At 43.0% G+C, this 18209-nt stretch overlaps 1 protein-coding gene across 4 annotated transcripts in view; it reads right to left on the reverse strand.

Moving 5' to 3' along the window:
- ZDHHC20 (zinc finger DHHC-type palmitoyltransferase 20) overlaps nucleotides 1-18209 on the reverse strand; it is a 41692-nt gene that overhangs the window by 3477 nt on the left and 20006 nt on the right. For 2 of the 4 annotated variants that reach the window (XM_029048136.2, XM_029048133.2), the window contains exons 3-11: nucleotides 15459-15562; nucleotides 12621-12741; nucleotides 11382-11451; nucleotides 10331-10363; nucleotides 9966-10086; nucleotides 5306-5341; nucleotides 4376-4508; nucleotides 3341-3467; nucleotides 1463-1549 (exon numbers count right to left, since the gene is read on the reverse strand). In XM_029048136.2, the coding sequence (XP_028903969.1) occupies nucleotides 1463-1549; nucleotides 3341-3467; nucleotides 4376-4508; nucleotides 5306-5341; nucleotides 9966-10086; nucleotides 10331-10363; nucleotides 11382-11451; nucleotides 12621-12741; nucleotides 15459-15562 (832 nt within the window). Of the gene's footprint in view, nucleotides 1-84; nucleotides 201-1462; nucleotides 1550-3340; nucleotides 3468-4375; nucleotides 4509-5305; nucleotides 5342-9965; nucleotides 10087-10330; nucleotides 10364-11381; nucleotides 11452-12620; nucleotides 12742-15458; nucleotides 15563-18209 lie in introns of all 4 variants that reach the window. The other 2 variants (XM_029048131.2, XM_029048132.2) reach the window with 2 other exon arrangements.

Consider the following 18209-nt stretch of genomic DNA (forward strand, 5'->3'; position numbering starts at 1 on the left):
TAAAAAATTCAATTCTACCTCTTCTTAAAGGATCTCATGCTTAATATTTAGCCAGAAACTGCACTTCTGGATGATAAGTATTACCTGACTTGACACCTTCTTCTTCTGATCCACCATCCAGCCACTGAGATTCACTGGACAATAATCGATTTTTGGATTCACTAAGTGGCCTTATAGGCAAGGGCTGATTGGTCCCAGGGCTGAAAAAAGGAGCAACCAATTTGTCACAGGTTTTGGTACCAATGGGGACTTTGCATCAGCCCATAAAAGTAGTACATCGAAGCTGCTTTCATCTAGATTCTTGAGACAGCCAACAAAATATCTCACCGGTCCTCAGTCCTGTTTCTAGGGGTCCTATGTGGATGAAAACCAGAATAAAGCCACTGCTGGACCAAACCAATGGTCTATCCCACTCAGCATGTGGGTACTGGCAGAGGCCCCAGGATGCTTAGCAGAAGTGTGTAATAATTGCCCCATACCCTTCTTCACATCCACCCTAAAGGCTAAGGATGTGCCACCAACCTGAGCTTCCCCATTAATAAGCAATCTATTCTGGATCTCCTGTCACTGAGTCTGTCCAAATCTCCTTGAACCTGCTGATATCTTCAGCTTGCCCAAATATTACAGGGTCATCAACCTACTGTGTGAAGACAGGTTTCCTTTCATTTGCCTTTAAGGTGGCCTCACCATAGCCCATCCCTCTTCGAAATCCACCAGTGTTCCCTTAGATCACAAGTCTCCTATATTGCAGAGCCCTTCCATAGCACTACCACAGCATTTTAGGGTGATTTTTGGCACGGAAGTAGGGTTACCCCACCTGGCATCCATGATCCAGTGTTCCCTGCCCCGTTCTGCACCTCATGCCATGGTAAAGGCCACTTAGGAGCTGAGGTGGGGGCCAGGGGGAGTCTGCAGCTATCATGAAAGCCCCATCCCAGCTCCTGTGTCCTCCAAGCCCAACTTCAATTCTCCTGAGCAGTGATCCACGTGCCTGCTACTGCCTAGATCTGCCTCTACCTCCAGGTCAAACAGGGGAGGGAAATCTAGTTAGGGTTGAAATCCTGACCTTGATCACAGGACTTTCTGAATTCTGGACCTAGTCTGGAGCCTCTGGCCAGTCTTCCTGCCCCCAGTTCCGCTCCCCTCACCCCTGACTCTTCTCTCCCGATGGGTCCTGAGCTGGGGTTTTGGAAGGCAAACCTCTAGGGCCAACCCACACTCCTCAAGCAGTCTCTGAGGCCCCAGGAACCCAGTCTCCTGGGGTGTTCTCTCCGATCAGATGTGACAGCAGCCAGAGTGGGGAGTTCAACAGTTGGTTGGCTTTCTTGGGGCCCAGCTCCTCCAAATCAGCCGGGCTCCACTGTCCCTGTCCACTGAACCCCAGGATTTCTCTTTCAAACATGCCATTACAACCCCTGGAACACTGTGAAAGTTGGACTTACGATCAGTTAGCCAGACTAACCTTTTGGCAGGCTCACTTTGGCTTGTGACGATAACTTGTTCTGGATCCATCACCAGACGAGTTGGAAAGTTACATCCATCACCTAAGCTGCTCAGGGAAAAGCATGGGCAATTATTTTTAAATGTCAAACACGAACCATCTCTACAGTGAAACCACTCCAGTTCAGATCGGTCATGGGGCAGGTTCTCAAGCAACAAAGCAAGAAATCACTGATTCTTGGAACAATATGCTGATAAATTCTTTCACTCAATTTAGGGTCTGCGTTTCCATTCCTTCTGTAGATCTGAAATTCACTTTGGAGACTAAATGGCACAGGTTTCAGTTTGCCAAACAATAATAATAATAATAATGGCATTTGTTAAGTGCTTACTATGTGCCAAGCACTGTTCTAAGCGCTGGGGTAGATACAAGGTAATCAGGTTGTCCCACGTGGGCCTCACAGTCTTAATCCCCATCTTACATATGAGGTAACTGAGGCACAGAGAAATTACGTGACTTGCCCAAAGTCGCACAGCTGGTAAACGGTGGAGCCGTGACCTACATCCTCTGACTCCCAAGCCCATGCTCTTCTTTCGTAATTAAAAAGACCACAGTGAAAATTCAAGCTCCAATACATGTGTGGAAACCAAATGTGGCCAAGTCTTTGTAATATATCTGAAGGCATTCTAACAGTGGGAAATGGAGAACAGCTGAAATGCCCTCCCACGATGTTTCACTAAACACCAAGTCATCGCCCACACACCCTGACAGCACATGTTGTCAGGGCCACTTTTAAGGAAACTACTGAATTATAGCAAGGTGGAGCTGGATGGAGGGCTGAGGAACGAGGACTGTGAACACTTTTATTCCAGTCAGTCGACAAGGAGACCCTGATGACTTGTAGAGTCAATGGAAGCAGCAAGCACTTAGACAACTTGGAATGGGGCCTTAAAGAAACAAACTAACTAAGGGAAAATTACAAGATTAAGAATGAGGACAACGTGCTCAACTTCTCTCTACCATTCTCCCTTGCTTTCAACTTACTCTCAAATTTGGGGTTGAGCTGATAGTAAGACACGTGAACCTTAATGTGAAAACCATGTATTTTTTTCTTCATTTTGGGACACATTGATGGGTAAGTTGGCAGTGGCCCAGGGAAATGAGATTTGGAACTGCAAACCCTCTATTTTCCATTCTAAAAGAATCAACAAGGCATGGGACAAGTTTGTAAGGATTCAGGCCAGGATTCTCCTTTCTATATCCCCTCAGACTGAAATTGGGACTAGATCCTGGCTCAGTATGTCTCAAATTGACTCACTCTCACCCTTGCCATTCCTGTCTCTTTATGCTGTTGCCAAATCACTGCTATCAGTTGCACTTTCCAGGTCAGATGAGCCTTGGGTTAGAACCATGATCCAGTTCCATGATCCAGTTTCTGTCACAGGATGGGAAGGCAGGGTTTGGGCCAGCTTTTATGCCCCTACTTTGAGTCTCTTCAGGCAGGAATGTAGGGCACCAGGTACAGGCAAGCACAGCAGGGTGGCATCTCCAGGCCTGAGCCAGAGCATCATGTGTGCACAGAGATCCCTGTATTAGGGCCTGGCCTGCAGGACCCCGTGTGCATGCCGGACTGCGCGTGCCCGGTCCAGTCTGCCAACAGAAGTGAAGCCAGGTGGCAGAGGAGTGGTCCCGACCAGGCTTCGGACAGGGGAAGGTCAATACCCCAAGATTCTGCTTGGGGTAAGTCCTGAGATTTCAACCTGTGCAGTATTGGCAGTGGGGTTATTGCTGACTGGCATAAATCAGATGATTAATCAAGTCACTAATATTTAATCCATTGATTAGCTATATCATAGACTCCCAAATTTCCACGTCAGGAGTCTCATTTCAACAGCTCACCTTGTAAACACAGGAAGCAACCAATACTTCTTTTCGTCTCCAAAAACTTCTCTCAAATTTTTCCCACAGCCAAGGGAGAAGCCATTTTTATCGGGGCCGTTTCGAAATGTGGGAGCACGGAATGCCTCTGTCAAAAAGAAACCAGCAATCTGAACAGTGTCATGAGAAGTGGGGACAGGTGGTAAAGAACAGAACAATTTTCCTTCTCAACACCTCTAACTGGTTGGGCCTGGGGTGGGGGGGGAGGCGGGGAGACATTTTAGACAAAAGGAAACCTCTTTATCGTATTTCTGGAAAAATACATCTGCCAGCGGCAACTCAAAGTATGCCAGAGTTTAACAAATTTATTGATCGCTTCATGGAGTTTCCCTGCCAGACCAAGTGGCCACCATGGAAAAGTGGCTGCCAAGTTCTCCCACTCAGATGCTGCGTCTTATGGAGCAGTGAGCAGCAATGGTCTGAAGCACATTCTGATGCACAAGTCACATCTTCAGATATATAATCTGCATTTAGATGTTGGTTGTTATTGAATTTTTAGCCTTTGTTGTTTCCTTCCACAAGTAAATGTATGAGGCGGTTGACCAACGCTGAACTCTTAAAAAATAACCTCCTGTTCTGTAGCATTTACCCCACTGTAAAGCCTATTCCAAATCCCAATCCTTGCTCAGTTTTCCCAAATTGAACAAACTGAAGAACCAGTTTCCCACTAGGCAGGCCCAAGTGAGCTGGCTCTCTGTTGCTCGGTATGCACATTTTAGCAGAACAACCAGATTCTGGCAGCCAGTCTCCTCCTTTCAAACTCTTTTCACATTATTAGCTTTAACATTCAATAAGCATTAGGCCTTTGGCTCATTACACCCAGCTCAGCACATTCAATGGTCTCCCTGGGAAGTTTTTGAAGAAAATGTTTCAGGTTGCTTGTCATTTGAAAATTGCATTCATTTCTGCCCCATCTTCTCCAGATTCCCCTAAATCACACATTGCAATCCTAGCACACATTTTCTTGGACAATTGGTGACATTTCAGGCAACTGACCTATTGTTGATCTATTTTTTCCCACTAGCCAGCAGTGGTAGCTGAAAAGTGACAGGATGCTGATGAAGAACATGGCAGCCACAAAGAAAAGGAAAAGAACGTGGAATTTTGCATGTGTGTCTGGTAGTTCATTCTGAGGAAGAAAAAGAAGAGTTAATTCAGAGCACAGCCAGGAGCCCTCTTTCCGCATCATCACTAAGCACTCTATGTAATTAGTAAATTCCTGGAAGGAAGGCAAGGAGGAAGGACTGTCCATTCTGGGAACCTTGCTAGCTCCCACCACGGCACCACTGGGATACATACGGATGTCCAACAGGAGAAAGAATAAGAAGAGAAAGGAGGCAACCTGGCCCAAATTGAGGCATTGGCTTCTTAAATAGACTTCAGATTCTAGGAAACTTAACACTTCTGTCAAGCACTTATTATAGTTAACAAGAATTTTCAGTTTACTATATGGCTGCACTGACCAAGAAAGAAAAAGGGTGGATGAAGTATGATCAAATAATTCCTTTGGCACACTAAGAGCACATTAACCTTCCTTCTGCCTGGCCTGCTATAAGTTTCTCACACCTAGGCAGAGAACCTAGGACTTGAATTGTGTGCGCCTCCTCAACACCCATGTTACTACATGGTCAACACCTATTGTACCATTCCATTATTTTACACATACCTGCTAGTCATCTGTTTTGCTCACTTAAGCCTAACCTTCGACTGAATCAACACTGTGAAATAACTTGACATGGGAGGATTTTGGAAAAGTAAAAACTCTCTACAAATTCAAGGTACTATTATCATCATTATGATTGCATCCCCGCATCTTCTGAGCCAACAAGGTCCTGAACAATTCTTTTCCAGGAACTATAACAGAGGAAACCAAGGAAGTACATTAGAAGCAGTTTTTACAATAACCGCCCCAAAAGGGATTTTTACCTTTGGACAATTCTCTGCAGATTTCCTGCGGCAAAGCTTTGTGCAAATAAAGATAACGTATTAAGATACCAATACCAGTACAGATGTCCGAAAACAGCATGTCTTTATTTCAAGCAAGAGTGTGTTTTCAGAGGGAGCAGAAGTAGCCTCTCCCAGAAGCGGTGGCCAGACCAATCTCCAAATCCCCAAACCCCAGAAAAAAAGTAAAGATGCTTGCCAAAATAAAGTCAACTCCACATGGAGCCACTGATTTTAAATAAAATAAGCACTCCTTAAATCTGGAGAGTTTTTAGTTTTGGAAAGGGTAACACTCTCATTTTGATTTAAATGCAACGTGGCCAATTCCCCATAAGAGCCTTTCTCTTGCTTTCCTAATTAGAATTTTTGAAAAACTGGGTTCTCCGAGCTACCTCCACCCTGGAGGAGCCCCTAAAAATTTGATGCCCCACTTTGGTAGAGGTGGAACAGTCATCCGACACCGAGGTTTCTGGAAGGGGAATTTGCTGTTGGGAGGAAGGGGTGGCTCGCCAACTCCAAGGCAGTCATATGAACTCAGGCCTGTGAAGCAGGGTGTGTGGGGCTGATGATGGTGGTGGAGGAGAACTTGCAGCCGGTTTTCCAACCTGGAATTTCTTAAAACTCCTTGGGGAAGGAGGAGCAAACAGTGCACCCCAAGTCAAGCTTCTTTCTTCATGACCTTAGTACTATGTTTCAAGGTCTCAAGCTATGTTAAAACATAATTTATGCCAATTGCAAAAGAGCTAGGGTAATTCCTCCAAAAAGCATTCATTATTAAACATAAGAATAATCATACTAATGATGGTTAATATGTTCAAGCAGGAGAAAAGGGCTGAAAAATATGGCAAAAGTCAGCTGGAGAGGCTTGTTGTGGTAGCACAACAAAAGCTAAGTTATATTTACTGCTCTTTGCAATTTTATGCCAGATGTATTTTGTTTTATGGCCAACTAACCAGTGTCCAACTTATTAAGGGGTCCTCCAGGTGGAAACTTTGGGAACCCTTGCTTTAGGCATTGTTATCTTCTTTATGTAGGTGAAGAACAACTGAAATTTAGGCTTCTGGAGAATTCACAGAAGAACTAGAGTGCTGTGTCCTCTGACCATTCATTCACTCATTCATTCAATCGTATTTACTGAGCGCTTACTATTGCAGAGCACAGTACTTAAGCGCTTGGGAGAGTACAACTTAACAACAGACACATTCCCTGCCCATAACAAGCTTAAACAGTCTAGAGGGATCCTTGGTGTCAGATGACTCACCAACTCCGCTGGACAGAAGGCCCAATGAAGAGGGGTGGACACAAAGGTGTCTGAGAAGGAGCTCTCCCACCCCCTCCCAAGTTTCAAAGAAGACAGGGTATTGTCATTTCCACAGCGCAGGGCCCTCAGGGCAAAAGGTCAAAACCCAAATGCACCTCATAAGGAGTGGGCCTCTTGGTGGGCAAGAGCCATCCCCAACTATCCAGATCCTCCCTAGCAGATCTTCACCCTCCTGATAAGTTATCTCGACTCCGGAGGCTCTCCAGAGTCCGAGGATGCGCTCTCCGTTTCCGCGACACCACAGTCCAGATGCCTGGGACTTCAGGACTCAGCGTCTACAGGTCTGCACAAAAGCACGATCAGAGCTTCGTACAGCACTCTGCACATAGTAAGCACTCAATAAATGCCATTGATTGACTGATCTTCAAGGGCACAACCAGGGGGCAAGCATTGGCAGGAGTTGCCAGCACTGAGAGCAGGCTAAAGGCACAAGCTGACAGGCAAAGTGCATGCAGGGCAGGAAGGAGCAAGTGAATGTGTGGTGGCACACTCTTTTGAAGAACACTGGCAGATGAAAAGCCCCTTAGTTTTAATAACACCTTAGGTTCCTATCCCAAACAGGAGTTGTTAAAGAGGGAGAGATTCTCCGCTCTGGGAATGTATTCCACTGGGTAGCTTGGTTTCATCATGATATCTGATGGCTGCAGGCCTCTCCAAACCATCTTCCTAAAGTTCCATGTCCAGAAGGGCTTGGGGAAGAGATGCTCTCCTTTCTTCTCCGGGGTCCGGATCCTAATTCTGGTAAGTGCTATTCTGCACATCTTCCCCCTCAATCTCACGTTCCCCTCACAGCCATTTCACAGGGCAGTGAAGGAGGAGGATATGGGAAATTAAATTAAATTTGCCCTTTTGGAACTTGGCAGCAGCTATGGAAAAGGGGTAGATAGGAAGGAAGGTGAAACTCATGGCTAAAATGAAGCTTATAGTCCCCTCCATCTTTCATTTATTCCTCATGCGACCCTCATTATCACACATGATTCAGAATCCACTTCATTTTGGAAGAGATCAGTTTACAGAAGAGCTAAGCATTACAGAATTGCACAAAACCCAAGGAATTGTCTCTTTCTCATTTTTCAAAGAAAGTGCAAAATGCTTGAGAACAGGCATCATACTTATGGTTCTTAATTAACATCTTGCTAACTGCCTTGTTGCTGTGACTGTGAAATCACCTCTCCTGAATTACACCTAAGAACAGTTCGAGCACCAGCATGACTGACCCTAACAATCTCACCTCTGAGGTCATTTCTAAGAAGAATACAAATTTAATGTCTACAGCTAGTATTGCTCAAAACCTTTAAAGCTATTATCAAGTAGTTATGAGTGGAGGAAAATATCATTCTTCTGCACTGCTCACTGGACTCATTTTACCAAGGCAAGCAGAGGCAAGGCAGCAGGAGTGAATGTTTCCAGAGACACCAGAAATTCTATCAGGAAGGGTCAGACTCCAACTCTGCCAAGGACACTGTCATAGAGATACCTGACTGTCTTGTCCTGTTCCTCCTAAGGAGCCAAATTTCCTGAATTGCTACCAGAACCCAGGCCTGCTGATGGTGTCAAATGGTTAAGAGATCTCAAAGGCAGTAGAGAGGTCTTGTGCCCTTTCTGGACTTCTAAATCTACTGGGCTGCAGAGAACATATTGCTGGGCTGGATTTGGCCTACAATCCCACTGATTCAGAAACTTCCTGGGTCACTCTGACCTTCAGTGGCCTGCTCAGAAGGATTTTAACCACAGCACTTAGTATAGTACTTTGCATACAGGAGAGGCTTGAAAAATACAATTACTACTACACAGGACATCAGGCTCTGTATCAAATCGAAAGCCTACTCAGTGCTTAGTAGAGTGCCTGGCACATGGTAAGTGCTTAACAAATACCAATTATCACTCAACTAAGAAGCAGTGTGGCTTAGTGGAGAGAGCACAAGCTTGGGAGTCAGAAGGACCTGGGTTCTGATCCCAGCCTCTGCCACATGTCTGCTGTATGACCTTGGGCAAGTCACTTAACTTCTCTAGCCCTCAGTTACCTCATCTGTAAAATGGGGTTTAAGAGTGTGAGTCCCATGAAGGACAGGGACTAACTAAACTGATTAACTTGTCTCACCTCAGCACTTAGAACAGTGCTTGGCACATAGTAAGTGCTTAACCAGTACTATTAATAATAATAATAATAATAAACTGCTGTGGGGCCCAGTCCCCATCTGGAGCAGAGACCACCACATGAGGATTGCCTGACTTCTTGAGCAATCTGGCTAAGTGACAAGGCAAAACTACCAGCGATTAGGTTCTGACAGTCGGCTCACCAGCACAGAGATAATGCTGCATTGCAACCCAGCTTGATTTTAAAGGACCAACAAGAAGAATGGATGACAGGAGGATTCCTAAATAGCTGCTGAATGGTAAAATGAAAAGGGATCTGTGCAAGCAGGGAGAGCAGAACAATGTGTTAATGTCCTAGGAAAGCACAGTCTTAAATGGTGTGCTACAGCAATGGATTGTTGGAGGACGACAAGAGAAGACAGAACAACCTGGCATGCAGCAATCAGGAGAAGACTGGCTTCTCCTGGAGCAGAGGCTTTGAGATGATTGGATACCAAGAGGCTGTCATTCAACAGCCACGGGCTCCACGAGCTGCATATGCATCAAGGCAACCAAGAAACCACCTCTACATGCATACATTATGGACTCTTCCATTTGCATCGCTACAGTTCACTCGCAGAAATAGAATCTCACCATTAGCAGAGTCCTCTTCAAAACAAACAACGGGAAGGTATATGCACTTGTGTGCATTCACATGCAAGCACAGGCGTGCACACTGGTTCCAGAATGCGTTGCACATTTTAGTTCTGATGCTGATAGGGGATTACGGAACATCCTTTCACAATGTACATCTTCCTAGTTACAACATGATAAGATGCTCGAGAAATGTTTTCGCGATGTGGTTGGTGCTGGTTACGGCACACATACTGTAACATGACTTTCTCTTAATATGGAGTTCACCAGAAGCGAAACCCCATCTTTTAGGAGAACTAGGTGTATTTAAAAGTTAGGTATTTGGGAAGATGAATTCTTTCAGCCCTCGAGGGGCATTGCAGAGTCTTGCTGCCAAACCGGGACATTAGCTGTTGCAAAACCTACATAGTCCCTGAATGGTTTGAAATAGTTACTGCTCCTCCCACAGGGCCTAACTTGCTACCAGGGAGGGACTTTTAGGCAATGTGAGAATTGGGCCCGTTTTCAGAAATAAGACAAAGACTCAAACCTCTAAAATATTTAGCAATAGTCTTAATAAGGACTAATGTAAAAATACTTTGGTAAACTTACCGTCCAAAACTTTATAAAGTACTGTAAGACTGTTGTGGCCACAAAGAGACAGTACAATAGGGAGTACATTAAAAACAGGAGGAAGAATTTGTAGTTAGAAAATCCGACACAATTATTCACCCTGTAAAAGAGAAATTGTATTTTTTAAAATTAGCTACACAAAACATTTTTAAGATTCATAATCCTTTTACTTACAAAGACTATACTTTAGGATTTGTCACGAGTGGTTAGTGACCCAATAATGCCAAAAACTGAAGCCTGAATGAAGCACAGCCAGGATAGTTTTAAAAAACACGCCACATACATCCCTATTGTCATCTCTTATAAAACGGAAATTCTAGTTAAAACATGATATTTAAACATACCAAGGGCAGTGATGATCCATTTTCAGGACACATCTAAAAGGAAAAAGACCCACTATTAAGCTCAATAATATCTCCGTGGAATGACAGCAAAAAATTTCCACCCCCATTAGTTCCTGTGTAATTGGTTCCCTTTCATCCTTTAACTGCCTGCTTTTGAGGTCCTTTATTCTAGCCACCATATGCCCAGTGAGGGAAAATAAGAAGCAAGCCAGGAGACTTGAACTAACAGCACAGGTCAAGAACATCAAAAACTGATGTGATGATTACTTATTTATATTAATGTCTCTCTCCTCCTCTAGACTATAAACTCATTTTTTTTCTTTTTATGGTATTTGTTAAGTGCTTAGCATGTGCCAGGCACTCTACAAGCTAATCAGGTTGGACCCAATCTGTTTCCCACATGGGGCTCACAGTTTTACTCCTCATTTTTACAGATGAGGTAATTGAGGCCCAGTGAAGTGACTTGTCCAAGGTCAAACAGCAGACAAGTGGTGGTGTCAGAATTAGAACTCAGGTCCTGACTCCCAGACCTGTGCTCTATCCATTTGGCCAGGCTGCTTCTCATTATGGTCAGGGACCCTATCTACCAATTCTGTTGTACTGTACTCTCCCAAGCACTTAGTATAGTGTTCTGCACAAAGTAAGTACTTAGTAAATACCACTGATTGATGAAGAGCAGAGGAGAGGACCTTTCTTAGGAACGCAGAAATTAATGTATAGATAAATTGAATATTGGCCCTATTTAATGTAAGATTATTTTGAAAACAATATCTGGCAGAACAGTTTGACAACTGACTGCACTAAATGCTCTGTGAAAAATCTTAAACTCCAAAATAATCTGGCACAAGAAAAGGCAATACAAAGGGTCTGTTTTTCCATTGAGAAAACTATGAAATGCCCTCCTCGATGGCCTGGAGAAGCACATTCCACTCTGCCCCCATATACACCTCCTTCACAGCAAACAATACTCAAATTCAGCCCGCCAGTCTCTCTCCCTATCCAATAGGAACTTCCCATGCTCCAGTTAAACGACAGAGAAAACAGCACTTACATATCGCATGCTGAGCAGTGGTGACAGCGATCGGGTTTAATTAGCTGGCATCTTTCACAGTATCTGATGGCTGGAATTAAAAATTCTTAGGCGGGTTTAAAATCATTTAATCAACTTACATAAATTTTTGATTGCTTTTCCAAACTTCCATATGGAATGAAAGGATGACCACTAATTCATAGCAGAAAAACAACATGGGCAACAGTTTGCATAATGGAGAAATAAGTAAAGGAAGGTATGCTACAGTGAATGTTATTTGAACCTCAAGCGATGTGCTTGCCACGTATGGGAAACACAGTTACAAATAAGAGGAAACAAAAAATAAAGTCTAGCGTTTATTCTGATCATTTTGAATTTGTTTATATCCTTCATTTGAACACAATAGAAGACTTAAAAGGAACACATTTAGGCATATGGTGGGCATTACAAGAAAAGTCCCATCCTCCCTCTCCCCTACTGCCCGCTTTGAAGCTTGTTTGAAATCTGAAAAACAGATTCTATGTCACTGGGGATTTTCCTTTTGATATATTTTTTAAGTGCACGTTTCATCATCCTGATAGCCAACAGCTTAAAAAAAAAGAAAATCAAAATACTTCAGTATTCTGAAATATCTGCTGAGGATCTTGGCCACAGTACAGTACAAAGTATAGAAGCAGTGTGGCCTAGTGGATAGAGCCTGGGCCTGGGAGTCAGAAGGACCTGGGTTCTAATTCCAGCTCTGCCACTTATCTGTGTGACTTTGGGCAAGTCACTTTTCTCTGTGCCTCAGTTTCCTCATCTGCAAAATGGGGATTAAAACTGTAAGCCCCATGTGGGACAAGGACTGTGTCTCACCCAATTAGCTTGTATCTCCCCAGCACTTAATACAGTGCCTGTCACATAGTAAGCACATAGCAAGTGCCAAAGTGAATGAATGAATGAGTTGAAAACAACAAAAAACCTCAGCACTTCACTGTGAAAGTCTCAAAATGGAAGGATAACATGGTTCTTACAGTTTTAACTTCACAGTGAACTCACAGATAAGTTTCTGTGGACAGGGAATATACCTACCAACTCTGTTGTACTGTACTCTCCCATCATTTTGTAGTTTTCTAGACATAGTAAGTGCTCAATAAGCAGCACAGATTGACTGATAACACACATGACAACTTTAGACATGAGCTCAATAAATACATTTGAGTGAATGAATGAATATGAACACTTCATAATCTCTCAAAAAGCTGAAGATATTTTCCTCACCCCTTGATGCTGTTGTGGTATAGACAGGTAAATCTTTAGCAACTCTCTTCAAAATTTCATGCTGTGATTCCTGTCTTTCCTCTTTTTCATACTGTTCTTTATCAGATTTGGACAAACAAAACTACAGGAAGACAGAGAACTGTTACTTTTATTCTTTTGCCAAGTCTATTACACACTTTTCTAATACAATTACAAAATTATGGATCATCAACAATGTGAAATACATAAAAATGATAACACAGAAAGCAACCCTCTAGCACATTTTTAAATTATACAAAAACTCCTCTGGGCCAAAAACTTTTCCTTATTGAGAAGCTTGACCATATCTCCATTTCTTTCTCTTTGAGGAAAATTAGTGTTGATACCCACAAAATGACAAAATATTAATTAAGCTCCTTTGAATTCAAAGGACTGTTTAAAACCCAAAAAAAACCCTGGGGTCTTCACTCAATTTATGGAAGCAAAACATCTCATGAAAAACTGCATTAAATTTTGGGTTCAAAGCAAGTGAGGACTGATATAAGTAAAGAAAAAAACATTACCACTGACTAAATAAATATTAAGTATTTTGGCACCTTAACTTCTGTGTAGGACTATTGCTCTTTCACGTAATTTCAATTAAATCTCTTGGCAAAGGGACTTTGAAAAATGTACTCTCAGGTGAGATAATCAGAGCACGGGAAGGAAACTGATGCATGGAATGTGCTAACTGTGTTTGGACGGGGCAGGTCCTGCCATCCTGAACAGCCATCCCCTGTCTTCCCCCTGCTCTATGCTTTCCCTGCCAATTCCAATCCTTGGCCTAGTCACCCTACCTGCTACTCCCAACTTCAGCATTCACTCCTCTTCTTCTTCACAGTCCAGGAGCATCTTCGCTTTGGGGAACAGCTAGATAATCCCAATTCTATTGTACTGTACTCCCCTATGTGCTCAGTACACTACTCTGCACCCAATAAGCACTCAAATACAATCAAATGCTTGATTGTCATATCTCTTTCATAAGTTCTAGGAGATCACAGAAATTCAGGGAACCCCTTCTAATGTAAATAAGAGTGAAGGGGTCTTCTTAGTGTCAAGATCTAAGTCAAATCTGGCCTTCCTCATTTCAAATGAAATAATGGCTACATTTTGGCAATCCCACTTGTAAACTGCCTTTGTGCACATGAAAACGCAATCTGGATGACTTCGAAGGAAATGAAAATTGAGCAATGGCTGCAATATGAAATTTAGAACTGTTTTTATAAGATGAAAATTCATGAAATATTTTAAACGGAATAAAACAGAGCAAGGGCGTGGAGACAGGATTCCACATTTTCTTACTGCAACAGAAACAATAGGGCTCGTGGGTGGAAATCCAGGGTGCACTGGAAACCTGTTCTGTGGGTTCACACTCCAGGGGGACTGTGCTCTGCGCTTTGGGGAGGCCCACATTACTCCCCTTGGGGTGCCTGTCCTCCCTCTTCGGGGTTCCAAGTCAAGACCTGATCACCCCTGCAGCGGCAAAGTTGATTTGGTCCTAGGGCTCAACTCCTTCTCCTCCTCTTCACTAGGCTAAGGAAAAAAATCCCACTCATTTTCCACCTTTTATTCATTTTCTTTCTATCTACACAGTGATTTACCTGGCAGAGGTTTGACCCTCTAGAGTTTAAGGTGGGATAGATATCTATACTTTTTAATCAGCTAGGAAGCAGGGTCTGTTTAATAAAACATTCTTATTTAAGTCTAATCATAGAAAGAAAATCAGCTTTCAACTAATTTAAGCATTAAAAATGAGATCATAAGTGCCTCGAGAACAGAGATCGTGTCTAATAGCTCCATTGCACTTTTTCAAGTACTTCATATACACCCCTGCTTGAATAAATCCTGACTGACAAACAGAAATTACTTATTTTAGGAATTCTGTATGGAAGGTCAAAACTCAATCATGGGAAGAGCGTGGAATAGTGGGAAGGTCAAGGGCATGGGAGTCGGAGGACGTAGTACTAATCCCGGCTCAGCCACTTGTCTGCAGAGTGATCTTGGGCAAGTCACTTCAGTTTTCTGTACCTCAATTACCTCATCTGTAAAATGGAAATTAAATCCTCCTCCCTCCAACTTGGACTGTGAGCCTCATGTGGAACAGGGAGTGGGTCCACCCTGACTGTACTGTATCTACTCCAGCGCTGAGTACAGGGTCTGTTAGGCTCTAAAAAGAGCTTTATAAGTACCACAGAGAAAATAATTTGAATGATTCTGGAATGATTAAACTGTTAGAGGCCAATGGTTGCCAAGTCCCCTGGGCATCACACAGAAATTCCTGACCATTGGCTTTAAGACTCAATTGGTTCTCTCCCCCGACAACCTCATCCCTCTCCCCTACACCTGCATGTTTTGCTCCTCTCAAGACAACCTACTCACCATGCCTCATTCTCATTTCTCTCATAGCTGACCTCTCGCTCACACCTTCCCTTCCACAGACCATTCTCCCAGTCTACAAGGTCTTTCTGAGAATCACATGTCCTCCTGAAGGCCTTCCCTAATTAACCCCTCATATCTCTATTCCCCAACTACTGTCACTTTAGCATGACTGTCACATAAAAACTTGGTGCTCAACCTTCCCACCCCAAACATCAGCATAGAGGAACATATCTTTATGCTCTGTTGCTTCCCTCTACTCATAATTCATTTTAGTGGCTACCTCTCCCATTAGTTTGTAAGCTCTTTGAGGGTACAGGGTTCTGCCCAGTGTAAGCACTCAATAAATACTACCGATTGGAAGGCAAACAAAGAAAAGGTGTTTCCACAACAGGAAAATGGCCAAGACCTGCTGAAGTATTTACATTTTTCAGACATATTTACCTCTTTGGAGGGGGAAGCGGGTGATGTAAAAATTGTCATCCAATAGGACCAAACGAACATGACAAATGACAGATGAAAAACCACAAGGTAGACAACTGCTTTTCCTGGGAAATAAAAATAAATATAAATAAGGTTTCATTGAGGGCAGCTAAAATAGGAAAAAGTGTAACTTAAAAGTGCAACAGTTTGAAGTTTGCTAAGGAATTAATTGAAATTCACTGTAATAATGGGGAATTTTAAACTCCTGCATGAACTGCACTCCATACTAAGTGGCCCGTCAGATAGGCCTAGGCACAGTTTTATTACTACCTTAACCCTTAGCAGTCTAATTTTAGCATAATAATTGACCACGAATATGTATGGTTTCATAAAAACAGAGGCTATCTTTTATTTTTACTTTAAAAAAATTCCTAAGTAAAAAGATTCTAGAGATAGACCCCTAGCTCACAAGCCTATAAACTTGGTGGTGTCCTCAACTCATCTTGCTCATTCCACCCACATATTCAGTCTGTCACCAAATCCTTTCAGTTCTAGCTTCACAGCATTGCTAAAATCCACCCTTTCCTCTCCATCCAATTTGCTACCATGCTGATCCAAGCACTTATCCTATCTCACCTTGATTACCACATCTGCCTCCTCACTGACCTCCCACTCTCCTGTCTCTCCCCACTCCAATCCACCCTTCACTCCGCTGCATAGATCATTTGTCAACAAAAGCATTCAGTCCATGTCTCCCCACTTCTCAAGAACCTCTAATCGCTACCCATCCACCTCTGCATCCCTACCAACAGTTTTAAAGTATTCAGTCAACCTGCCCCATCCTAGCTCGCTTAACAAATACCATAGTAATTGTACATCATAATAATTGTATATAATAATTGAATTGTACATTCCAAGCACTTAGTACAATGCTCTACACACAGTAAGTGCTCAATAAATACTATTGAATGAGTGAATAAAACTCACCTCACTAATCCCCTACTCCAAACAAGCCCGCACCCACTGCTCCTCTAGAGCCAGCTTACTCACTGTGTCCCTATCTCATCTGTCTCACTGCTGACCCCTTTCCCACATTCTCCCTCCTTGTCTGGAACTCCCTCCTCATTCAAATACACTAGACCACCACTCCCTCCACATCCAAAGCATTACTAAAGTTATTCTGCAAGACGCCTTCCCCGAATAAGCCCTATTTTCCCTGGCTCACTCTCCCTTTTGGTTCACCTATGCCTTTGGATCTGTGACCTTTGAATAATTGATATTCACCCTACCTCGAACCCTACAGTACTTGTATTCATATCTTTAAATTATATATTATAAATTATTTATTATATTGTTGTCTATCTCCCCCTCTAGACTGTAAGCTGGTTATGGGCAGGGAACATTTCTGTTAATTCTGTTGTACCATACTCTCCCAAGCGCAGCACTCTGCAAATAGTAAGCACTCAATAAATACCACTGATTGATTAATGCTTATTAACTCTAGCCCCCTCTCCTACAAGTTAAACTCTTGTTTATAAGGAATAAGTCTTACACACAAAAAGCTAAAAACATTTCAACCATAGCTTAGTTCTTCAACATATTCACTTCATAGAATAACAAAGTTTATAAGAGAGCACAGAGAGCCTTCTTTGGTAACTATGGCATAGTGAATACAGTCCACTTTGAAACTGACTTTTCAGTGTCTGTGAAGTACAAATGTACATGGCTCAGAAAGAAAACCTGATTCTCATCCAGGAGTAGCTAACCAAAAAAGAAAAAAATATTCCCATTGCACCACTTTTCTCCTCTGTGCATGTATGTCTGAGCAGAGGGGAGATTTTGCAGGGAGAAGTGGAAAAGCAGTCAGCCCAAAGGGAAGCCCCAAGGGCCGTGCTTAAGGGGCAAAGAAACTGGCTTCTCAAGGCAGGAGGCCAGCATTCCTTTCTACTCAGCCCCTTCCCCAAGCAGCAAATTCAGGCACTGTCTGACCAGACTCAACCACATTCAGTAGACCATTTTGAGCTTGCAATACCAAGCACTCATCACCTTCAGTTTTGAAAGGTATTATTACATCCAGTAGTTTTCGGGAGATTTCAATGTAACCTGAGGGTTAAAGGATGGAACCAAATGGTAGCTGGCCTGATGATTCAGAATACCAATAATGAATAAGGCAACATGACCCAACTGAAATCACTAAAATATGACATATTGTTCTAATTAGCCAAGCAACCATCTTGAAACTTACCGCAAAAAGTATTGGATTAATATATTATTTTTTTTTTAGGACATAAATAGCTCAAGCACTACTGCCTGCAGATGACTCTTTTCCCTCCCTCAATCTCTTCTAGGTCTCATCCAGCCTGTGTAATTGCACACTGTAATCCATCAATGATATTTACTGAGCGCTTCCTGTGTGGAAGTTGGGTTGAACTCTCTCCCTTAATCTGGTGAAGCCAAGACCTTCATCTTCTCCCCCTGTAGACTGTGAGCCTCTTGTGGTTAGGGAAAGTATTTGTTGTTGTACTGTACTCTCCCAAGCGCTTAGTAGAGTGTTTTGCACACAGTAAGCACTCAATAAATACGAATGAATGAGTGAATGAATAAACTCTACAGCTGCTGATGCTGCCATTCCAGCCACTTTCACAGCAGGGAGGGACCCAGGGTTCACACTGAGGGCACTGAATCTTCGGAGTTTTATGACTGAATAAATCTGATATTTTTAAGCACCCATTAGAGCTGGCCAGGGTGAGAGGGGAGAGAGAGGACATTAAA

The sequence above is a fragment of the Ornithorhynchus anatinus genome, chromosome 20 (assembly GCF_004115215.2).
Source record: "Ornithorhynchus anatinus isolate Pmale09 chromosome 20, mOrnAna1.pri.v4, whole genome shotgun sequence".
Lineage (NCBI taxonomy): Eukaryota > Metazoa > Chordata > Mammalia > Monotremata > Ornithorhynchidae > Ornithorhynchus > Ornithorhynchus anatinus.